This window comes from Vanellus vanellus, assembly GCF_965231255.1.
Source record: "Vanellus vanellus genome assembly, chromosome: 16".
Lineage (NCBI taxonomy): Eukaryota > Metazoa > Chordata > Aves > Charadriiformes > Charadriidae > Vanellus > Vanellus vanellus.
Genome location: NC_138921.1, coordinates 13704643 through 13729650, shown reverse-complemented (window position 1 = coordinate 13729650; position 25008 = coordinate 13704643). Strand labels below are relative to the sequence as shown.

General features: G+C 41.1%; 2 protein-coding genes across 3 annotated transcripts; both read left to right on the top strand.

The window, feature by feature from the left end:
* Positions 1–6: 6 nt before the first annotated feature.
* Positions 7–8101, top strand: DENR (density regulated re-initiation and release factor). 2 transcript variants are annotated; one of them, XM_082491487.1, is made up of 8 exons: positions 7–342; positions 1324–1438; positions 2455–2474; positions 2760–2844; positions 3500–3583; positions 5693–5809; positions 6899–7038; positions 7817–8101. In XM_082491487.1, the coding sequence occupies exons 2-8, from the start codon at positions 1333–1335 to the stop codon at positions 7859–7861; spliced, it is 597 nt and encodes a 198-aa protein (XP_082347613.1). In that variant the 5' UTR covers positions 7–342; positions 1324–1332; the 3' UTR covers positions 7862–8101. The 2 variants fall into 2 exon arrangements, with proteins under 2 accessions (XP_082347613.1, XP_082347612.1); XM_082491486.1 differs by having other exon boundaries at positions 14–103.
* Positions 8102–9284: 1183 nt separating this feature from the next.
* Positions 9285–24278, top strand: CCDC62 (coiled-coil domain containing 62). Its single transcript, XM_082491674.1, has 13 exons — positions 9285–9567; positions 9750–9942; positions 10509–10675; positions 11447–11548; positions 11857–12028; positions 12114–12215; positions 12992–13080; positions 14044–14144; positions 14741–15493; positions 19339–19516; positions 20132–20263; positions 21926–22018; positions 24069–24278. The coding sequence occupies exons 1-12, from the start codon at positions 9532–9534 to the stop codon at positions 22010–22012; spliced, it is 2112 nt and encodes a 703-aa protein (XP_082347800.1). The 5' UTR covers positions 9285–9531; the 3' UTR covers positions 22013–22018; positions 24069–24278.
* The last annotated feature ends 730 nt before the right edge of the window (positions 24279–25008 follow it).

Sequence of the window (25008 nt, the reverse complement as noted above, 5' to 3'; positions counted from 1 at the left end):
CGGCGGCGGGGCGGGGGAGGGCGCACGTGCCGCGCGGTGTGTGAGGGGAGCTGCCGCCACCGGAGGAGGAACCGCCGCCACCGCGGCCTGAGGGGCCTCCCGGGTAATGCCACGCCGCCGCCGCCCCTGGGCTCCCCCGCCCCTTTCTGCGAGAGCCGCGCTCCGCCGCCCCGTCTCAGCGGCGGGCGGCCTGCCCCGGCATCCCCGGCCTCGTCCCCGGCCACCAGCATCCTTCCCCTCAGCTCGGACACCCTCCCTCTGCCTCTCCTTTCGTACTGCGGCTCTGCCTCCCCTCGCCGTGATCCCCCTCGCCTCTTGTACCTCAGCATCCTCCCCCCTCAGGTACCCGGCGCCCTCCTTTCCCTCAGCTCTGACCCCATCCCACCATGGCAGGGATCCCCGTCACCTCTGGTACCTCAGCACCCTTCTCCTTCCCTGCCCTCTCTTTTATCTCCTACTACTCAGCGCCCTCCCTCCCCTGTTTGGGCTCTCTATGGGTACTCCAGCATCCTTCTCCTCACTAGGACCCTCTGCCGCCTTTCTCTGCAGTCCCCCTACAGCGAACCCCACCGTCTCTGGCTCCTTGGCATTCCCCTCAGCTCTCTTTACTGCCCAGGCACAGCTTGTACAGTATCCTGGCTCTGAGTCTTCCACGTACTTATTCTGCCAGCTCCCATGATCCTGGGGGACTTTTGCATTGCAAACCCCTTCCCTGTTGACTTCTGTTTTCTAAGACCCTTGCCTTAAAATGCATGTATGTAAACCATTGCTAATTGTATTAGTGGGTTGTTTGTTTTGTTTGTTTTGTGGTACTTGGGGTTTTTTTTTGGTTTTTTTTTGTTTGTTTGTTTTCCAGCATCCCAGGATCAGATTGTAACTCTTCAGACCCTCATTTAAATGACCCCTTTTCTTTGCAAGTGTACTGGCGGTACCTCACATTACTCCCCCAGTGCACCTACTGTTCATGTGCCACTGATTTAACATGACACTTCACACTTCGCTTAACATAGTATGTTCTGTAATTCAACGTGTTGTTCTCGCAGGTCTATCTTTATTTTACACTACCTTTTGTGGCACTTTGGATTTTTTTCCCCTTATGTGTTAGAATTCCATACTGCTTGGTATCTTTTGCAGCCATTTTCCCCATGTTTTTTCACTATGTCTTGATTCCTATTTTTTCTCTCTGATATTTCCTGCTCTTCTTACAATTGTACCTATTTTCTCTGGTTTCATCAGTCTCTGGCATTCTTGTTGAGTTGGGAAGGACATGACTAACTTTAACCCAGAACTTAGGTCCTGATTCTTTCATTCTGTGACCTCCAGGCTTGTGACATGGCCACAGATGTAGCTGAGCCTGTGGTCCCTGACTGCAGAGGAGACATAAGGAGCGGTGCCAGGTCAGATGCCGACTATCCTCTTCGGGTTCTCTACTGCGGAGGCAAGTGCTGAAGGGGCGGTTGTTCATGATTCTTACAATGTACTGGTGGTGAGGACAGCCTAGCAGAAAGAATGGGAGAATCGGAGATTTTGTTTTGGTCATTTTTTATTGAGGAGCTAGACAATGGACAGCTTGGCCTTTCTGATCATCTTTCTGAAATAGCTTGTGTTGTGTATTTTATCTGAAGCAGTTTTGGTGAAGTGTAGGGCTCTTCCCTCTGAAAGCTGGAAGTACAAACAGCTTTCTCTGTGTAAAAGAAGTGTGAGTGGTGCTCGGACTGTGAACTGTTCAGCAGAGATCTCTTCCTGCAGAAAGCCAGTAAAGCCTTTAGCATAGAAAACGCTCCTGAGCATTAGTATGACAATAAGAAAAAAGTTAAAATTCATGAAAGTGATCAATGCACTGCGTTTAGAATTACTCTTTACTCATTACAGTTGTAGTTATGCAGATGAAATTTAAAGGGAAGTAAATAATCTTGACAAGTATGTTTTTTAGATAGGTATGTTATTTTGCTTTGGGCTTGAATACAGCTGCAGGGGATTAGGAAATAATCCCTGTTGTGTGTGAAAGTGCGCAATTGGTTTGGGTTTATTCTGGGGCCGAGCCCCTCTTCTGGACATTGGCAGTTTTTGGAAAAAGGAAAGCTAACCAAATCACATGGTAATTTATTAGGTATACCTTTTACCTCAGGTAGAACTGGTGTTTCTGTAACTTTTCCCAAAGCTGTAGGCATCTCCTTCCCTTCCTTCATTGACTGACTGCTCTTGTTGTGATAGTTTTATCCTAATGCAGAGTGTGTGAGCAAATAAGTAATGAGAGAAAAATTACAATGTGGAGTGGTATCAATAAACTAATTTTTTTGAGTCAATGTGTGGTTATAACCAGAAATTATGATGTAAGAGGTCATCTCTGACTTTGACTTTAACATACCATTTTGAATTTAACACTAAGACTGTAAGTGGAGAACTTCTTTTTTTTAATCTCTTCTTTTTTCCCCCCCTCCCTTCTTTCTCCAGTCTGTTCATTGCCAACAGAGGTGAGTTAATTTTTTTGTTGTCTGAGTTTCTTCTTTCTGTCCTATGATTCTTCACTATGATGATTCTTTCAGATCTTTTCTGGCTTTTCATAATTGTGAAAGTTCTGTGCTTCAGCCACTGTCCTCTTTAGGATGACATGAGGTTTCTTATGTGCTAGTATAGTATTTGTATTCGGTCATCTTAAGGAGAAATGGCTGAGCTGAATTGCAAATATATTTTGGTGTATGTTTGTGAGGTGTTTTGTAGTTACTCTGCTAACAACATTCATGCTGTTTCTTCTCTAGTACTGTGAATACATGCCTGATGTGACTAAATGCAGACAATGGTTAGAAAAGAATTTTCCAGATGAGTTTGCAAAACTTACAGTAGGTAAGAATCTTTTCTATTTTTTAACTGATATGTGCCCTTAGACATATTTAGAAATCTTTGAGCTTGTCCAGTTCTCATCTCTTCCCTTTTCCCGCTCTATCAAGCATGAAAGTTAATAATTTTGTTCGAAGTCTGTCATGCTTCTGGATGCTGTGAAACTATGTTTGATAATGTCAGAAAACACTGAATACTACTGAAACTACACACATTGTTTAATGTTTGAGCTTTCATAAGGTTCCTACTGTAACCAGTCATCCATGCACTTGTTTCCCATCAAAGTTTGTTTATTGGATTTTATGTCTGTACAGTCTACTGTGGATGGCTGGAGGAAAGGTCATTAATAGTAGTGAACTTGCTGATTTGCATTTGGAATTTCAATATTCACACTATCATTAATTTCTGTCTGTAGAAATTGTGTGAAGAGACTATTGAAACTGTAACTGTGTCTTTGAGCTAAGGCTTTTCTGAAGTCTAGTTTATAAGTACTACAGTGAAGATGTAACACACATCAGTCAAATGGCTGCTGCGTTTAAACAAAGAGTGTATGGATTTAGCAAAATATCACTGTACCTTACTTCTTGTTCCTGTAAGACTGGTTGTCTGGCCACTAATTTTGTTCTCTTTCTTCTCCCCACTCCTTTCTGATGTATGTAAGAAAATTCACCTAAACAGGAAGCTGGGGTTGGAGAAGGCCAAGGAACTGTGGGAGAAGAAGAAGAGAAGAAGAAGCAAAAGAGAGGCAAGGTCTAAATAGTTGATTGCGGTACTGATTTATAAGCAGTTTGGGGCATCCCTTTCTCACCACTGCTCTGGACTATGGCACGGATTCCTTGCATTTTGTTTGTTAGCTATGCTTTGCCTCTGCACAAAAGATACAAAATATCTTTCTTCCAGTGGTAGCGGAGTTAGTGCAGTGATATATGCTGATGGAAGAATTGGATAGTAATAGTAGCAAGTGAAAGATGACCTGCATCATGCAGCAAATTGTTCCTATCATTGCTACTGCACTTACTCAGGGAGTAATTCTTCTCAACCTAAAATCACCTGGCATGCCTCCCAGAATACTTGTTTCTGCCCTGTTTAACAGCAGTTTATAGGTTGCTTGCAGAGTAGAACAAAGACTGCTTTCCTCTATTAATGCCTCATGACACTGCTTTTGCCTTTTTTCCTTCCACCCCTTCTCTGTATTCACGTAACAGGGTTTGGGTTTATGCTTTTAACATTATTGCCTATGTCTCCATTAGCAGCCGTGTCTCTTCCCAGCAATACTAATGAAAAACACTTTCAAAAAACAACTTTGGAAGATATGAAATACATGAAAAAAATTGAACACACTTTTATCTTCTATTATTGGAGTTCTTTCTGCTTAATTAGTTAACTAACGTATTTTCCATCATAAATCAGAATGCTGGGGTTGTTAATATGCATTTGGCCGTGGAGTGTCCGTTGTGTCTGTAGTGCTTCAGAAATTATGGTTAATAGCCCAGTAAGAGTCAGATTTTAAGCTACGTCATTGCAGATGTTTTATTTTTGTGTCTTGGTAACCAGTTATGTTTACCTTGTCAGTAGGCTATGTGTAGTGAGAACATAAATTAATGTTCTGTAGCTTGGATGCTTTTCCCAGAGACTTCGGGACATTTTCTTTCAACATTTATTTATTGCATAGGGTGGTATGGTAAGTTTTCAGTCTGGTTTTTGGTTCTAAAATAATAGTGTTTAAAATGTTTAGGGATTTTCTCCTAGAGTCTGAAGTTTCATGAAAACTTACAGTATGGCGTTGAAGTATGATGGTGTAACATTGACCTTAAGAGAGAGGGTGAGGAAAAACAGGCAAAAACTTACTAAGACACTGCAGAAATTTACCGAAGAAACTTACCGAAGAAATTTACTGTCTTAAATTATCAGATATCAATTTATAGTAATGTAGAATTGAAAGCGCTGCATGTTAGAAAAAGAAGTAGTCACAAGGGGTTAGTTAGCTTGTTATAAATTCTTTAGGTTTTCATGCTGAGAAAGCTCGAGAACATGAAACTTTAGTTACCTTGGAGTAACTCGATTATTGTATACAAAGTTAACAGAGATCTTAATCGGACTTGAAGAATCTTAACGAGTGGAATATATCTTTTGTGTGCTTTACTCAGACTAATAAATGCTTGATATGTGAAGTGTTCCCTCAGGTTGGCCTAGAAACAGACGGTAAGAAAGATGTTAAATCATGTGAAAGTTTGGCAGTCAACTACTGTAGCTGGCTTCTGTTTCAGAGGCGTGACGTTTTCTGCTAGCTCATCTATAGATATACGGTTCATACTGAGGTCGTGCACGGATACCTAGAAGTTAATCTACAGTTTAACCCAGCAGCTATAATAGGCACATCATCAGGGCCTCGGTAAATGGACATGAGTAAGTTACTTTGCCTTGGACACAAACCCTAAGGACGTTGAACTCATGAAAGAAATTAAAGAAACAGTTTGTTCATAGGATTACAACCAAAGAACAATTTCTGAAAGAGAAGTTAAATGTAGACCAAGTGCAGTGAGTAGTAAAGCATGGGGAAACCCCCTTTTTTGATAATTGGAACGGGGTTCTGCTGTGCATGCTGTACTCGAACACACATTTGACGTGCATGTATTGCTATTTCTTGTAATATTGAGCTTTGATGACATGGGACCTTTTTTTAAATAATAAAACCCCAGTGTGAGACAATGTGCAAAATATACTTTTGTTTACCAGCACTGATGGGTAGATAACAGTTTCTTTGTTTATAGGGATGAAATCTGATCTTATATGCTTTTTTCTTTAAGTGTGACATCATTTAACTAATTATGTAACCTTACACTTTGCTTTTAAGGTGGAAGAGGTCAGATAAAACAGAAGAAGAAGACTGTACCACAGAAAGTTACAATAGCTAAAATTCCTAGAGCAAAGAAAAAATATGTCACAAGAGTATGTGGCCTTGCAACATTCGGTGAGTTGACTTTTGTTACGTAGGTTTTTGTTGGTTTTGTTTGTGCTTGCCTTTAACCTCATGATGTTTCTTCTGATTGTACTACATTGAGTGATCCACTTCCATCTGTGTGAGGTGAAAGTCCCAAGGTGCTTTTAGCAGTTCCAAAGCATGCCAAAGGTACAATGACTTCCATCAGTGACAAATCAGTAAAATCCTTATTTCCGCGGTGTTTGCAAACAAGTAGGGTTACAGGATTTTTGAAACAGGGCTTCCCATAGCAGTCCACTTGTTAGGCTTCAGAGTTGTCTTTAATTATAAACATGGTTATTTTCAAGACGTTTCATATTTCCATCAAACCTGTAAATATGTTATTGACAATTAATTTTACATGTTCTTGAGACTGATTAAGTAAGGCTTTAACTGCCTTTCTAGTAAGGCAGTCAAATTATTACCAAAGTACACTAACAATGCTGTCCTACAGAGCTTTGGTTCAGCTACAAACAGCCACTTGGTGTTTATAACACCTTATTTCACACATAGATCACAAATTCTGTTAAAAAGGTAAGTTTTAAGTAAGTTTTAACCTTGGTTGTATTAATGAGATATGTTACATATTTCCTGCATGACAGTATTGTTGGTCTTGAGGGATCAGCTTGATCTGAACTGGGTCTGTATCTATGTGCTGGGAGCCAATCTTAAATATTGTTGAGACGTGTTTCTGAAAGGAACATACTGAAGCACTTCTATGGAAAAACTTGTTCAATAACTCTGGAAGTTACTCAGAACTGGAGGGGCTTTTTAATCGGTTCTGCATGAGCTTTTCTGGTGAGCGTGTGTAGCACAGACCTGCGTACACAGAATATGTAGAGGATATTCAGCGATTTTTTTTTTTTTTTTTTTTTTTTGCCTTGAAGAGTTTGCTAGATTTGTAGAGTCAGTTGCTTTGTATGTAAACAACGACTTTTGTTTTCAATGGAAATTGTGGCAAAGCTTTAACTGTAAACTGCCACTAGTTTTTCAACAGTTAAAACAAGATTTGGGTTTTAAACTTGAGAAAATACTTGTATGAAATGACTGTACTTAAACTGTCCATTTTCCCATCAACAGAAATTGATCTTAAGGAAGCACAAAGGTTTTTTGCTCAGAAATTTTCCTGCGGTGCCTCAGTAACAGGAGAAGATGAAATCATCATTCAGGGCGATTTTACAGATGACATTATCGATGTAATCCAGGAGAAATGGCCTGAGGTAATAAACCCTTTCTTCTGTCAGAACTCTAGTTTTCCACAATAGCCTGTGACTTTCCAATGATTTTGAAAAACGGTTTAATCTTTGGCAGCACAAATTGTTGCACAAAAATAAAAGACCAGTTGTTGCATTCCCACCTATGACTGACTAGGTTAAGGAGTGATTAAACTTGAAGTCAAATGTTGTTTTCATTGTCCAAGAAACATTAACTCCCTAAACATGTAGTGCTGTTGCTGTGGATACGTCAGTGTGGAAGGCGTGTCGGAATAAGTTCAGCTCCGGCTATCAAATATCTGTGGCTTCTGTGTGACCGTTTCTTAACGGTGAATTCCTAAGTATTCTTACATTGCCATCCTATTTTTCAAAATCTCTTAAAATATTGCAAAATTGAAAACAAACAAACAAAAAAAAATCCCAAACCACATACTTGTGCTTCAGAAGAAGAGATTGGATAATTTTGGGTTAGACCGAAATGTTGACAGTTGATAGGTTTGGTTGTGCCGCTGTAATCACAAGCGCTTTCTTTGACTCTCCTTTGTGCTGGTGTTCTCTTTCTGAAATAGCTCTGTGGGCTTGTCTTTATTCAGAGCCACATATGCTTGGCTCTGTCCTATAGGTACGTGTCACTCGCATAGAATTTGCGGCAGGGAATCTCGGATGGTGCTGTATACTTCTCCCACACTTCATTACACATACAGTGGTGAATATCAAGTGAGACATGTAAGAAGAAAATATACTTACTATGCTGTGTTTTGGCCTTTTTTTTTTTCCCCTGTAGGTGGATGATGATAGCATTGAAGATCTTGGAGAAGTCAAGAAGTGATAGTGAAAGACTACCTTTATTTAATTATATGGTTATAAACGATGTAGCCAAAGTGGGGCTTCTAAATCCATTTGCTCTGCAGTGAAACTGTGGAGAACCCATATCCTTGGCATTTTCACTGTTCTGTATAGGCTGCTTGTTTTGTTTTTTTTTTGTTGTGATATTTGCCAAAGTTAAATTGGGGTTCTATCATGCTTACGCATGAAGTAGATTTAAATAAAATTACTGTTCCTCACTGAATACAGTTTCTGTTTTCTTTACAGCTACTTTCCTATAACATTCTTACAGGATAATAATAATTTAAGTCATTAAAAGTTTATTTTTCATTTGCTGTTATGTCTGCTGAACTTCAGTAAGGCATGTGGCTAATGTACAGAAACTCAAACTTCTCATTTACCTGCATAAAATCTTGGAAATCAGAATGGGACAAATATACTAAAGGTTTGCTAACAATTAAAGGAAAATGCATCTTGAAGCAGTCAGGCAGTTGGACTGGGTGATGGTTGTAGGTCCTTTCCAGCTGACCTATTTATTTTATTAAGTAGAAACACTGAGGAACATGAAACGTTTAGCTTGTTTTCATAATTCCAAACGAACACTTGACCCCAGCTGGTCTTCAAGGGTGAGGCAATTTTAGTGGCTTTGTGCTTTTAGCACACTGCTACTTCAAGAGTGGTAGTAATTAACACAACTTCAGAGGGACGGCTGATTGTTTCCACAAACTCCGTCGATTCGGTGCTTTGGCTCTTCCCGCTCCATTTAATAACCTTCAGTGCTCCCTGGCGGCAGAGTCCTGCAACTGACCTCCTCCTGTCATGTAGAACCCAGAGGAGGTCAAACTCAAGGGGGTGACGCATTGCACGCCCTGTCCTCTACCGGTAAAGTTCTCTTTTTCTGTGTTTTTTGTTTATAAACTGATGGGTTTAGTTGAGAATGGCGTATCTAATGAGATAACTGTGTCGCTGTAGTTGTTCCATTTAAAAGCTGAGCAGGGTCGTTACCGCCATCCTGTAACATCCAGTGTGGTTCTTGCTCGCTGTATGAACAACATTATTAACTATCACGTTTTTCCAGACAGCTCCAGCCCCGCCGGCGGAGCGCGGCCTCAGCCGGGCGCGGGACTCGAACTCTCAGCCCGTCCGCTGCTGCGGGGGGCGGAGCTTCTGCCGACTCAACGGCTGGCGGGGGCGGGGCGGCGCCCTGACGTCAGGGCGAGGGCGCCGGTGGGTTTGGCGGGGGGCGAGGGGTAACGAGCGGGGGGCGAAGGCCCCTGAGCGGTGGTGGAGGCGGCCCCTGAGGCGGGGGCGGGGGGGAGAGGCCCCTGAGGCGGTGGTGGCGGCCCCCGCCGTGCGGGAGCCCGCGGGGCACCCGCAGGCCTACCCCAGGAGCGGTCGGGGCTTGGGGGGGGGGCCGCTCGCTCGAGCCAGTGGTACCTCAGGGCCCTCCTCAGGTGTCGGCGGCCGTGGGGGGGCCGCAGGGCCGCTCCCCCACCTCAGTCGGCTCCCAGCGGCCTGCATTTGTCGTTCCTGCAGGATTGCCGGGTCAGCAGCGGTCTCGGCGGGAAACCATGTAGTGCTTAAATCAGAGGCTGCCTGCATGCGGAAGGTCACAGCCATAATTATTTACCAGTAGCCACTAATGCCTGGGAGGGCTCTGGTCCCCACTCCCCTATGAATTCATCGCTGCCGTGTTCTGCTTCGCCCCAGGTAAAAAATGAAAGTGCAGTTAACAATCGCAGTACTCTATTTTTAACACGAAAGTACTCATTGTACCACCAACCCCTTCAGTTCAAGGACCTCAGGTGGTACCACAAGCCTCGAGTTTATTATCAGAGAATTCGTCGCTGCTTCTTTATGTTGAAATGCGTTCCATGTGTTACCTTTTATAGAAACTTAGCCCAAGCCTTGAGAACAGCACCATTCAGAAACAGAGGCAAGAACTCCAGCTTTTAATTGCAGAACTGAAAGATCGGGATAAGGAACTCAATGACATGGTTGCAGTGCATCAGAAAGAGCTTCTAGCTTGGGAAGATGACCGGCAAAAAAGGCTGACCTTAGCAGAACGATGCAACTTATTAAACAGTAAGTATTGGGTGCATAAAGAATAAGTATGTTCAGGTGCTTAAACCCCTCAATAACAGTTTTGCACCTGTAAGGAACTATTGCCTACCCTTCAGCCTTAAATTTGGTTGTCTTTCTGAGATCAAAACTTCCACAATGGTGCTAAAGTGATCTGATCTTGAAGGGAATATGATAATCAGATGTCTCTTTCTCGTTTGAATATGTAAATTGCTTCTGTGGAGTCTTGGAAAAAAAAAATCTGCTTAAATAAATCTGGGGGAAGAGAACAATTTGCAAACATGCTGGTGTTCTGCAGAGCCCTGTGCCCTGAGGTTCTGCTGCACAGCTCTGACCTCATCCGCATCACCTGGCAGCTCTGAACGGTCTTGTTTGACAGCCATGGTACAGAGGTCACCACAGAGTTCATATTCCATCTGACATGGGTAGCTAGGGAATCCATTTCTGAATCACATGATTTTAAAACACTGGATTAAACACTGGATTAAGTTATTTCTGAGATTTAAAAAATTGCATTACAAGTATCTGAGCTGTTTTCTCACAGGTACTTTTGTCTCCCTTCTTTTCAGATGAGCTGAACAAGAGAAATGAAATTATAAAATCCCTGACCAAAAGGTTAAAGTTCTTAGAATCTCAGCAGAATGACAGTAGGGCGACATTTGAATATACGCAACAGAAGTTTAAAGAGCTGTCTCAAAAAGTAACAGATGCAACTGTTCACTGTCAGGCTCTGGAGGTAGGAGTTGAGTGTGATGGTCTGATTTTGCAGTCCATGCAAGTACAGAATGCCAGTGGCATTTGTGAGTCTCACTAGTGAATAAATATTTCAAATTAAGGCTCTTGAGTTGCATTTGTCTTTTGGTACAGTAATGTTAGATTAAGGTATAGCTCTGATTCGTTGGGGGAAAAAAAAGGGCAAAAAAGCTTTCCTAAGTTAGTATTTGGAATTTGCTGTTTGTTTGCTTAGTTGTGGGGAACACTGCTTAGAACCAACTTGCCTCCAAAAACGTCAGGCATGGTGACTGCAAAAGGCAGTGCTGACCCCTAGAACAGTCCTGGTACTTGGTTGGGAAGTTCCAGAAAGTTTTACTTACCACTTTGATTACTATGATGAACTGTAACATTCTGAAAATGGTTTAAGGATATGAAAATAATTGGTATTCAAGGGTTGTAGATATTTTCTAAAGTGATTTGGCAATGATGTATTTGTTGGGATAATTTTTCCCCCCTGTATGCAATGCAGTAAAGCAGCATTCTGCATTTTCATTGGTGTAATCGGCTTGACGTAAGACATGCAGGTTATTAAGACCCTTGATTGCAAGCAAGTTTAGTTGTAATGAACTGGGGGAAAATTTTTACTCCAGTTCGCTCTTCTCCAGATCACAGCTTGCTCAGAATCCCACATTGCCATTCATAATGTTTAAATAAAGTTGTTCACACATTTATGGAAAAATGGTAACTTTGAATCGCTGAAGCAGTATCTGTCAGTCTTATTTCTGTTCACTAGGAGAAAAATCGAAGTCTCCACTGCTCAGTTTTGGAACTGTCTGCTAAAACAGGCCAGCTGCAAGCGAGAGAACAGGAGCTTCTTACTATGCTTAAGCTGAAGGTAACATCTGTCGTCTCATCAGGCAGTAAACGTGGTCAAACTGCAGTGCAGTTGTTGGTGACTGTAGTCACTGTTGATCTTACTGCTGTTTAATTCTTAGGCTTGTTTGAGAAGGGAGAAGTGGTCAACAAACAATAAACTGGTTTGTTTTCATAAACAAGCTTGTTTCCTGGCTCTGATTTTGGGTTTTTTTCCTCAAGAAAATCTGTGAAGTAGCTATAATGAGTGCAATGAGATGTACTGTTTTGTCAAAATCCATACATGAAGATAAAACAATAATCAAGAACACATTCTATTTCATATTTCAGGACGAGGTTATACTTGAGACAACTGATCACATTACTGAGTTCACATCTAAATTCAGAAAGCTGGAAAGTGCATTGCGTGCAGCAAAGACAGAGGAATTCAGTCTCAATGAAGAAAAGCAAAACCTTAAACTGAGACTGAGAGAACTAATACTTGAAACACGTAAGCTGAAAGGTAAATGTTTGTACTGGGCACCTAATTCAGTGCAGACCAGTGTGAGTCCTTTTCATTCTGGGAAATACTGCATTTTGTTTTAAAGATTACCTCTGTGAAAAGGTGAAGGAAAATAATAAGCAGCAGGAAGAAATCATTCACCTCAGACAAGAAAATGGCTGCTTGAGGAATGAGCTTGCACTTATTGGTAAGTGTGGGCAGTTGACGTTTCATGCCTTTACTTACTTTCAACAGCGTAGAGACTTCTAAACAGCAACAGTTCACTAATATCTGTGAAGGAGGCAGCTTCTTACATACCTTTCTTGCAGTTTAATAAAGGTGTATGCCTTTGTGCATCATTATTCTGTGAAAGCAGTATCTAGGGTTTCTGCAGGAACAGTAAACTGCAACTTGCTATCTGTTGATAGCTTCACTTTGGTTTTGGGTAGAGAGAAACTTCTGTACTGCAGTGGATAGGAAAAGTGGGATGATTGTTGCTGCAGTGTTCTTACAGACAAGCAATATACCTTGAAAGATTGGGTGACCAAAGATGTCCTCTGCTGTGAGATGATTTACTTGCCTATGACTTTTTATCTGCCATTACCTTTTGCCAAATATCAGTCCCATGTTTCGTTATTTTAAAAACCATAGTAATGGGAAGTATTTCCCAGCACTTCACTGCACAAGGCATGAATTAGAATTAATTACTTAATATCCTTTCTGTAGAAGAATGTTAACATGAAAAAGTAAAATAAATCAGCCAATGAAGCAGGTTATCACTGCTAGTAAAATAAAGCTAGTTGCTGGTGAAAAGTCCAAGGAAAATACTTGAGCTGTTTAGTTGTCTTACTGGTTTTGTGCTGTTTTTATTTGGAGGGGAAACAGAAATTCCTTTGGTTTCTACAGCTGCATACACATTAACAAATGTACTTGCTTTGTGTCTATTCACTTTAAGTAATTAAAAAATTGTATGTTTTGAAACAGTTGAGAAAGCAAAGAGAAAGGATCAACTTCTTCAGTTTGCCAAGTCTAAACAAGCACGGACTGATACAGAACTATCAAGTTTGCGACAGGTACAGCTCTAATTCTGTTTCTCCTCTGAGATTATGAAGGTGTTTTTCAGTAACATCAGATATGCATGGAACTGTATAAAAAAGTTAGATCTAACTGTTCTTAATTAAGAAAAAAAAAATCAAATTTGCTGTTTCTGCCTGGCTGGGATCCTGATAGAACGTTGGGGGTTTTTGTTGTTAATATTAAAAACCCATGGTACAAATCCTTGTATTTACATGTGCTTTTAGCCTTTTTTGTATAATTGTATTTACTCAGTCCTGCAATGAGTAAACACCACCCTCATAGCAGTAAAGTGAGGACAGCCCGTTGAGATAACAGTTTGGCAGTAGGTGTGCACAGCCAGGGAGTGCTGGGCTCCAGAAGTCACGTGAAAGGCAGTGGCAGTGGGGTGGGCTGCCTCGCACGCCTGCCCAAGGTGAACTCACGCAGGGTAAAGGGGCATGGTGTACTAGAAGATCTGGTTTTCAACAGAGTCTTAAAACCAGAGTTTTCACCTGCACTCATTTGAGCTTCTTAAGGCATGTTCAGTTTTCTTTATTGCAAATAATTGATCAGTGTGTTATCTTCTACATTAGCTTTACAAAAAGTCCCCTGCGGTGAAAGTCAAAATCCGTGATCATCAGTCCGTGACCTGTAATTCTGCATAACTTTGAACAACGTAGTAGCAACATGTATTAAATAACATTAATGACATTGTATTTATGGTTCAGTGTGGTTCCATTTTAGAAGACCACTGTAGTCGTCTAATAGAAATACTGTTTATTGCTACAAAACATTATTTGCCTGGGTACATCCAGAGATGGCCCCTTAGATTTGGAAGGTTTGACAATAGTTTGACTACAGGTATTGGTTTATAAAAATATTTTGAGGATATTTTTGGAAGACAGGCAGTGTGTTAGGACCTGATGACAATGTTCCTGCACTCCAGACATTCAGTAATGCGCATTACTATCTTTAAACAGATCTACATAAAACAGCAGCGTGACTTGCAATTTCTTCATGTCAATTTGGAGAGCTCTCAGGAATTAAGGCAAAAGCATGAAAAGGTGGCACATGAAAGGAGGTAAAATAATTTATTTTTTTTTTTTTTTAGTGGTTTATTCTCAGAGGGAGACTTCACTGTTCAGCCATAACCAACATCCTAAAAGAGATGTGTGCTGTGTCAAGATGGCTTTGCTGGACTCAACCACAAACATCCAGTGAAGTTGTCAGATACAACTTTTTTTTACTTGGTCAGGAAGCACCATGCGTATCAGTCACACCATAAAGCACTGTATGCAGGCCAGACAGTTAATGAATTTTTAAAAAATGGAATAGTCCAGTGGTAGAGGTGTTAATCTGACCTGCTACTGCTTTTGTTTAAAAATCAAGTTTATTTTGCTTTCAGATTAGGAAATTGGTGCACACCCTGGAGGTTCAGACAGAATCACCATGCTATATAAAACAGAGGGAACTCTCAGACTGATTTTGGAAAGTAACAGTCGCATCTAGGGAGAATTCTGTCGGGTCTTGGCAGGATACAGCTGCCTGTTGGTGTATGAACTACTGCAGAACCATGGCTAGAGCCTCTGGTTAATGTATAGCTTTAATCTTGAGTACAGTTATGTATGCTCTTTAAATGCAGTATTTCTGACTGTTTTCTTTATCGTGCTATTGTAGCATAGGTATGGCATTCTCTGCCCCTGAAAGTAACAGCGAGACAGACGCAGTTAGGACTGAGGGCACTCACGAGATATGCGAGGAGTGTGGAACTGCACAAGTTCCAAAAAGTAGGGTAAAAATCACCTCTGAGATGTGTGAAGTAGATAAAAGACTGTTAATGAATGCATCAGACTTGGAGGAAACTACCTCAGCGTACTTAAACCGGTGTCAAAAAGTTGTGAAAGTCTTGGCTGTCCTTACGGAAGAAGAAGAAAGGCAGGATGTTGCATCAAGCCCTGATGAGCTAGGCAGCAAAGTATTTTGTGAGGCAAACAACACAAGGCCATTGAGAAACAGCGCAATTTCTGAGAATGGAGTGGAAAGCAGAGACCAACAAACCTTTGAGTCATCTTTACCTGAATGTGAGCATTGGCTTAATGTCAGTTCTCGTGTAGATTTGCCAAGTACTTTGATCCAGAACACCGTCACATCTGACAAAACTGATAATGAAAATAAAACCTGGGAAGACAGAACTGGAATTCTGTTTGGCGAAAAAAGCAGAGAGACTTCTGCTGCAATTCACACGTCTGAATCTGATTCCTGTAGTAGTAACAACTTCATCGTAAAAAAAGATGCATGGTGGGAGCCAATATCAGATCCAGAATGGTTGAAGATTTTCAAACCCATGAAAGGAGATGGAAGTATATGGCATGGAAAAGATTGCAGCTATCCCAAGACTGCACAAGAGACGAAATGTGTCAGCTCAAAAAGGTTATGTGCTTGTTACATTTAAGAAATAGATAGGTACAAGCTGGAGTTATGTAGAAACTTGGGTGTACAAGCTTTCAATAACTTATATTATCTTAAGTGATCTGTAAAGTAACTGCTGTTTTAAAATTAGTCTACCTATTTGAAAAGTAGTAAATTTAAATAAGTTAAAATAGCTGTAAGGTATCATGATTCTATTTTTATGCATTTATTTTTTTGCATCTCTTATCCCCAAGAGCTGCATGGATAGGAGAAGCTACAACACTACATAACTTGCCAAATAAATTAATTGAGAAAAACACAGATTTAAAAAATCTTACAATTTTTTAAAATCCCAGATGTTTGTTGTAAATCTGGTGGGTAAAATATGTTCTGACCAGAGTTGGACTTCTACAGTGATGTTACTGTAAGGCAAGAAACAAACTTAGATTTTGTGTGATGCTTTAGTGGCTGTGTTATTTCTGTTGAGAAATCACGCAGTGGCTGGGCAAGAATGTAGGACACGGCTCTTCCGCACAGGCTGCTTTCCTCACTCAGGGCAAGAAAATGAGATGGCAAGATTTAAAGGACAGCAATCTGTCTGCTCTCCAGTGTGGTTTTGTTCATGGGACTCTATCCCTGTATTTACATTGGGGGAGGAAAAAGGACATATGGTTGGGAATGAGCAGAATGAGGTTTCTAATGCTGAGAAGTGTTGGAAAAATGCTTGGGTGTCTTAGTGGTATTGGAAGGTGTCTGAGATATAAATGCTGCTTCGCATTTATAGAAGTAGTTTTATGCCTGCACAAGCAAGGGCATCCAGAGCTGTGACTTTCTGTGGATTTGTTGTGTTGGTTCCTCTATTTCCTTTCCAAAAATTGACTGACTTACCAGCCTTATTTTAGAAGGATTTCTGAAGTTTTACAGAGGTTTCATAGCTGCCTTTTAGACAGAGAAGAGAAGGGGGAGTAGCTTTTCAGCTGGTAGGTTGACAAGTACAGTAAATGAACAGCTGTTTAAACTTGCTAAGAATTTTAGCCCGTGAGTCTGCCCCATGTCCAAACAAATTAAGGTTATGGAATGGAAATATCTGATGTACGGATGCTTTCATTCTGTGTTGCCTTTAAACGAAAAAAATATTATAGAAATTGTTACTGCAGTGAGACAGACCTGTTCAGAAAGCAGGTGAATGGGCAGCCATTGAATAAGAATGCTGTCCCGGCACATTCCCACACAGCTTAGCTGAGCTTCACACTGTGTATGGACTCTCTCTAGTTTCCACTGTCCATAAATCATTAAAAAGACTCCACTCCCCTCACATCTACCCTGAACCTTCTTATCTACTCCCACAGCAGCACAAATGACACACTGCCATCCCTCCAAATCTCTTTTGAGGCTGAATCATGAAAACTGCTTTCAGTTTTTGTCTTGTCCTTAAGGGGATTTTAGGGGAGAAGGAACAAATTCAACCCAGGCAATACAGATAGAGCAGACGTCCTCCAGTAAGGGAGGGCTGCTCTACCCGTTTGGGATTTGCTGCTGAGCTATCAAGTTTTCCTGATGCCCACATTTGGTCCTAGGAGCCCTGCTAATTGGGGCTGGCTTGACTCAGTGCAAATCCCAGACTGTCAGCTCTCCAGCCTCTGCTGACTCTGATGTGCCACTGAACAAATTCTCACCCCATAAATGGGAGGAAGGCAGTAGTATTGCAGTCCTCGGTGTGGGCTTCTTGTTAAGGCATTAATGGCAGAGACCAAACACGATGTTCCTCCTGGAACTTGAATCTGGATCCTCCAGTTTTCCATTGCTGGCTTTGTAGTGCTGATGATGTATTTTGTGCGTAGGGAAGGGTGCTGGCACCTCCCTGTTAGCCCAGCAAATATTTTTGACATGAGTTCTTGAATTCTGGAACAGCCAACAAGAAGACTATTAACGCAGTCAAATACCTTATCCAACTGCAAGAGTGGTTGTGAAATACCGTAGTGCAGGAATCGTTTCTGTGTGCTCTGACTTAGTGACTTCATTTATGTTGGACCAACATTTGCTGCCTTTGGATTTTTATCTCAGTTCTGGTTTTAAAGATGGAGCGTCAGCAGTTACTTGCTCAGTGTGCTCCTGCTGGACTAAGCCACCGTTCCTCGAGCCTTTGAGTCTCCCTGCCTCAAAATCAAACTGTTTGGTTCCCCCCTTCCCTCCCAACCTGTGTGTTCTTCACAACTGGCTGTGCTCGTTGCATCTCCTCACATCCCCTGTTCTAGGCTGCTACAGCTTGTTCCCTCACATCTCTCCAGAGCCTCTCCTTGTCAGAAGCTCACAAACATGAGCTTTTCTCTCTGAAAAGAAAGTCTATTGTGTCCCAATGTTCTACAATGGAAGTGAAATGAGACGCAGCAGACACTTCTGAGCTGGCATCTCTCACAAGGGCTTTTTCTTAGCTTGAATGTCATTTAAAAATAAACCTTTTTGTAACAGGCTTGCCAGGTAGGGAATGTATTGTATCTGAAGAATATTTAATGACATGTTGTAAGTTTGAAGATAGTATTTTCTTTAAAATATATGTGTTTTTTAATTATTTACCCAATCCAGGCAGCGCTAGCACTGTGCTTCTGTTTTGTTCAGAAGTGTGATGGATACAGAAATGTTTTGTTGTGGGTATATGGTTGCTATTTTATTTACTTTTAAAAAAACTGTATGAATTGGAAATTAGCAGTTGAAAATGAACACTGCGTAGCTTGAAACTGCTGGCAGAAACCGGGGTGCGTCTTTGTACAAGGTGCAGAGAGCGCTCGGGGCTGTGCAAAAACACAGCACAGGGGGACAGAGGGCTTAGGGTGCTGCTGGGTTCCTGTATGGCTCGAGTAGATGACCAATATAATTTCAAACGTGCTACAGCTTTTATTATTTCTAGTCTTAATTTGTGATTACTTGGTGCTGGAGCTGCGGGAGGGATTTGGTACATTTTGATAAAATTGTGATTTAAGTAATTGAAATTGAGAACTGTTTTTCTATAGGGTAGGCTATAATAAAGTTAAATTTTACTGTAGGAAAGGGATAAAAGAAAACTTTAAATCATTTGACATGCATATTAAGGGCTAAAGACCTTTTGTATTAGGACAAGCGTGGGATGGCTGTAAGTCGGTGTTTGGTCAGTAATAATGTGCAGGGTATGATTTGTTGCTTTAACTGTCATTTAAATTGCCTTTCAGATATTCCTAAATACCCAGTGATAAATTAATATTTTCGTTTTGCTTTAAAACCTAGGGGAAGTTGTATACCAATAGATCATATGCTTCAACTCCACACTGACATGGTAGTCAGGCAACTGAGTTTTGGGTTTAATCACAGTTTGCCTGAACAGCACTTTATTTATTTTTAAATACAGCAGCAAACAGTAAAGTAAAGCCTCTTTGGGAAAGCTCTTCTGTGATCTCTGAAGTGAGATGATGACTTTAAAAGACTGTGAAATTCCCTTGAAAAGTACACTTACAAATATTAATTTGCCTGACGGTTGATTAAAAAAAAAAAAAGGGAGTAGGGTATGAGAGAAGAAAGAGTACCAGAGTATTGGGAGGAATGAGATATTGCTGTTTGTGTGCTCTTTACAAGGTTAAATAGATACTCAAGCACATGGTAATGTAGCTGTTCTTGAAACTGGTTAAATGTCAAACTGTTGTCCTCGGAGGATGAAATTGATCTAATGAAGCTGTTAAACACAGGAACCACTCTGAGGTACAGAGTAATCTCACGTGCTTGGTGGTTTTCTTGGCTCAGGGCCCATAATTATTTTTGTTGTTCCATGATTTACCTTTGAAAGTTTAAAAAGAATGGTGATGCTGTTTCTGGCAATGTCTTTTTTTTTTTTTTAATAGTGAAGAAAATGTGGATCTGAATTCTTTTCACTTGGATTCTCCCTGTTTGGCATCCACCCAGAAAGGAGAAAGGCCTCAAAGATGCGAGAAATTCTCTGATGAAGACTTCCCCCTGGAGATCAATGACCTTTCAATGACTAAGCCAACAAATAGATGCTGCAATGCCACCACGGACCAAGTCAGTATTTTATTGCAGAATGTACTTCGTTTGTTTTAAGGGCAGTTGTGACTGATGGTAGGAAAGCGAATGTCTGCTGGCATGGAAGAACTAGGAACTTGAATGATGAGACAGGAGGTTTAAAGCAAAGGTGGTAGATTATTTTTTTGAAATAATTCCATGTTGTCTCAATCTGTCTTGAGCAGCATAGGTTTGAGTTAAAAAGACTTTAGTATAATGGATGCTGGCTGGTATATGTTAATTCTAGTAAAGCACAATATCTGAGTATGCTTGGACACGATTATTGGAAGCCATTGGACACTTTCTTTCTTGTTCTGCCTGGTTTTCCCTCTTTGTCGTGCCTTTTTTCATTCTTCCCTTTATCACTGAAGTACCGCTGTTGTGTGTGCTACATATGTGTGCATGTGAAGATCTGTTAAAAAGCTGACACTGGGAAAGACCACCATGTTTATTAGAAACATCAGCACTTAGACAGATTCTGGAGCGGTGTTATGTAGTAGTATTTTGAACTGAGACATTTCAAAATGAAAGTGATGATTCTTGGTATGTTATAATCCTTTGACCTATTCCAAAAAGATAATTTCATAACTTTGGCTCACTTTCTGTCTCCTCCAGGGCACTAGTTCCCCCATAAGTAAGCTGCAGCATGCGTTGGCCGAGTCTCGACAGATGGTTGCTGATCTGGAGCTTAGCACTCTCCTCCACGCGAGCCCCCGCTGCAGTCCGAACAGCAGCAGCATTAATACGGTATATACTACTCCCCTATGACTAGATTTAGGTGACCGGGAAGAGTGATTGGTAACATCCTTTCCCTCATGCTTGACTTGTGCTGTGACGTTAGAAACAGTATTCTTCTCACGCTTTGCCAAAGAGAAAATTCCCGCATACCTTAGCGGGAAGTACTTGAATTTTTTATAGGATTCTTTATGGCTCCTCAAGGTCGTGACAGGATTTGACTTTTGCATGTGTCTAAACAGATGGAAGGAAGAAGTCATTTTGGAGCAAGCTGTAGGAGGTCTAGAAAAAAGTGAACACAAGCACGACTTACATTCAGAACTGGTTTATTACGTGAGGTATATTTCTGGAAAGGAGGACAGTATAGGAAATAAGTGATATATAGAATAGCTTTGTATATGAATTTAGACCAGACTCTCAGCTTAAATCACTTTAAGAGGTTTTGTGGGTTAATGGTTTTAGTTTCTTCATTGCAGGGTCAGAGAACATACTCAATAGTCAAAGCAAATAATCTGTATGTAGCTGTCACAGCAATTTATTTTATGAGCATGAATGCTGATAGGGAGTTTCTACCTTGAGTGTGTGGGCAATGGGAGTAATTGGAGAAGGGGTCACTTGTTTGTTTTCATAAATATCCCTAAGAATTTCTACCTTGTTTGACAAGGAGATTGTACCACTCATCACTAGAAATGAGCAAACTTGTGCTGATACGTATCACAAAGGGAGAGTTTAGGCTTTTGGTGTTAAAGCAGACTCGTAATGAGAAGGCTGCATGCTGAAACCTCAGCTTTCACCTGAAAGGTATTACCTCTCTAAAAAAGTTGTTGTGCTCCTTATATCCTTAGATGAACTCGACCAGAACAATGTTACTGTGAGTAACAGACAAAGCAATTTTGATAACATTCAGAGCCATGAAACCTTAGCTGTGTTGGGACTGACGGACAAAGTATAAAGGTTGTGTGCCAGCATTTGCATAAACTGAAAGGATATTTTGTTCAGAAGTTCATCTGCAGGATTTCATTCAGCGTAAAAGACAGCAGCAGTGTAGTCTTTTGCAAAGACTGTCTTGTAGGAGGGATTCCTGAAAAGCTCTCTACAGAACAGTGGTTGCTTGTGGCTCTTGCCCAGCCCCATCAGCTGTCTGGCTCCTGCTTACTGGTTGGCACGTCACAGCTCAGCTAAACCGGCCGTCCTTTAGTAGCGAGCATGACTCTGCTTTATAACCTGATACTGCATTTTTGAGCTTGGAAACTGGCTTCTCATTCAGAACGGTTGCTTTAGTGGATAGAAAATAAAGCAGGCTCGTGTTTACTGACAGGAGTAGCTTCTGAACCACATCTGTAGAACTTTGATCTACTTTCAGAGCGGTTCTGGGCAAAAACTTGTCAGGCGTGTTTTGGTTAATCTATGCAGGCCAACTAATCTGTGCTTAAACCCAGGTTTACCTGAGGCTGTTTTAAACTGCGCTTTAAAACATAACATGTATCAAATATAACCCTTAGAATTTAATCAGTATTTGTACCTGTTGGATTCTGTGCCCTGCTTGGGGCAGGGAGGAGAAGAGGGAATTAAAAAGCATATCCCTGCTGCTCGCCAGTTTGAACCTGGCAGCTCTGTAATCTTTAGTATCTGAGTTCTTTGATTTCCACGTAGTGTTTTTGCATTACAATGTAGACAGGAGAACTTGCAGAAGCTCTTCACAAAACCCAGTTATCTGCTGCAGAAGAAAGAGATGCTACGCTTCCACTCTTTTCTCTATGACGTTCTGTGAGTATGAAGGTGTTTTCAACTCGATTTTATATTTTTGGGTTGTTTGGGTTTTTTGTTTCCCTCTTTGTAGATGCTTCTGCAATATTAATACAAGTTACGGACTTCTGAGATGAGCCTGGCACAGGATTCTAAGTGCACTGCTCAGAATGCATTACCAATAGAACTGTTGCAAATACTGTAACAGCAAACAGATGTTAAGGCAGCAAGTAATTTCTCTAGTCAAATAATTAAACTTTTCTCAAGCATGTTCCTCATCCTCTGGGCAGTCAGATTTCTCAGCTTCACTCCCAAGTACCTGCACACCGCTTATTGTCATTAAAGTCCTTCTGTGTGTTCCAGATAACAGGATCAAGGATATGAACACTGTTGAATAAGAGATTGGGAAGTGTTTTTTCAGTGCCACGGCCAAGGGCTGTTGTAGCATATTGTTCCTGGGCTCAGAGCTCCAAAAGTAGGATGTATTGAATAGAGCTGCTTCAGAATATAAAAAAGCAGCCTTGCCCATAGCAGATTGTTTTTTCTTTTTGAATCAGGAAATTTCTCACTCTCTGATTATTTGTTCTACAAATGTGAATTGGATGCTTGCAATAGGCACCATGTTGTCTGGGTCTGAAGACAAAAGAGTAAACAGATATGGTTAAAATACCGAACGCTACGTGAAACTGAAAAAGAACTAGCAATAATGTGGGGGAAAATTGACAAACCCCAAAATCTTCCAGTGCTAACACAACCCAAGCACGTGTCTGTTATTACACAGCAAGCTGGAGTGTGAAGCTGTGTGGCACTGGATTTCTCATACTGACCAACTCCAGCTCCAGTGGGGAGCTGGTGCTTGCTACTTCTCTCTCGGTGTATTCAAACAGCAGTCCCTGAACGGCTTCTCCCCCGTGGAGCTAAACCCTCTGTGCCCCTGGGGAGCGGTGCTGGTTTGTCGCAGCCTCATGTTCTGCTGTTTCGGCATTCGGTATGGAGACACTAAGTCGTCTTTCAAAATAAGCTGGGGCTGCATCGTGCACGCTAATGGGGCTCTCATCGGAAATGGATGCTGAGTAGCTGGAATGCCGTTACCTTCCTCTGCTGTAATGCTCCTGTGTAGAGAGCTCTTCTTTTCCTAAAAAGAGTCGTAAGGTAAAAGAAGCTGGTGGTTTTACAGATCGAAGCCAGCGCTGTGACTTGCATCCTGAAACTACTGATGTTAAAAAAAAGTTTCAGGAGCAAATCCCCAAAATTGCTGAGCACCATGCTGATACAGCAAAGCGGTAAGCGTATGCTTAGCCTACAGAAATAATCTCATTTGCTTCAAGTGAGAAAGAACTGGTGGAACAAATGTACCCACAATTCACTACAGATCCATGACAAGAATTAGTGACTGTGCGAGTCGCTGGCTGCTGCATAATTCCTATTTTCTTCGTTTATTAAAAGGCACCAAATCACTGCGATCCGTTAAATCCAAAGCAGCTTTTGCAGATTTGATAGCAGGTCCAGAAATAACTAAACATTTGTGCAATTTCATATAGAGAAGCGATTGAATTGATTTTGGTTGGCCTTGTGGTTTTCTTAAATTGCTTTGAAATCATTAGAGGGCAGGTGCACTGATAAACATTAGGCCAGTTTCTTAACTAGCTGACAGCCATTTAGCCATTTTCGTCAGTCGGTTGTTTTTCTTTAGAGAGATTGGGTGGGGGAGAGCTGAAGAGCGAGGAAGGACAGCAATGAGTAAAAGGATACACTCAGTTTTGGACGCCGTAGCATGTGCCACTGCTTGTAAACTGTGACTCAGTAGCTGGCCCAGGGCACAAAAATCACTCCTTTTCGCAAAACAAACTGGAAAGATTTTATTTCATAACACTGCAGTGGTGTCCCTGAGACTGTTGGCTTTCTGTGAAGTGCTGTGTTTATCATTCTTCTCCTTATATTTTTACGTTTTCATTGTCTGCAGTGTGAAAATTTAGATAGTCAGTTGACATATACGTGATTGCTTCATGTATTTTAGAGGAAATGTTCCCGCATTTTAATAAAAATCTTTAATATCTTTAATTTTATGCAGTGGGTGAAGAAGTTTCCAACGTAGAATTAATTTTGAGAACAGAAGATCATCAACCCGTCAGCTACAATGGAAAGTTACCTAATTTTTTTTTTTTTTCCTGTGGTTCTGTGAGTGTTTGAAAACCTCTCAAGTGGCAAAAAGATGTGACTATGCGGGAATATATTTTATCTTGAAATAAAGCATCGAATTATGCCAAGATTAACAAAACTATTTTTATGGCTGAGAGCTCAGATTAAATACTAGCTTGTTTTTTAAGAATCTGAAGTGTGTAATTGTTACGACATAGGAACTATTTTTCTTACCTTTTTTTTATGGTGGCTCAGAAGTATTTATAGAGTATGACACAGCCGAGCAGTCATTTTTTTGGTGAGTTTATTGTTTTTGTTCTAGACTTCTTGCCGTGTAGAGGGAGAGAAATAATGTTTATAGGAAGTTCCCAATTAGTGTTGTAACCAAGAACTGCCTCCTGCGGTGTTGAGATCGGAGAGCTGTCACCCGTAAGATGGGCAAAACAACTCTTCCCCACTCAGGAGCTGTTTGTTCTGACAAAAGCTTATAAGAAGATCAGGTGTCTGCATGGGCTGTTGGCAGCAGCCGCGCGTAACGGGACTGGCGTTTTAGCATTTAAACTGGTTTTATCTTTGAGTATTGGGCAAAGTGTGTTCCATTATCACAATTTGAACTTATTTTTTTAACTAAAAGGTCAAATAAGTGAATAAAGGTGATACCTTTGCTGTATCTTTCTCGCCTATTTAACACACCGTCCAACACATTTAGTCTTTAATTTATGATGGTTCTCCGGGACACGTGACACCAACTGCCAGAGACACGAGTGGGCCACTTGGTCGTGTGCGGTTTGGAACACGCTTGCCAAGTTCTCATGGCTGAGCGCTGCACCGGCATTTTTCCTGCGTGGGGTCAGCTAAGGGGTGGGAGTTCA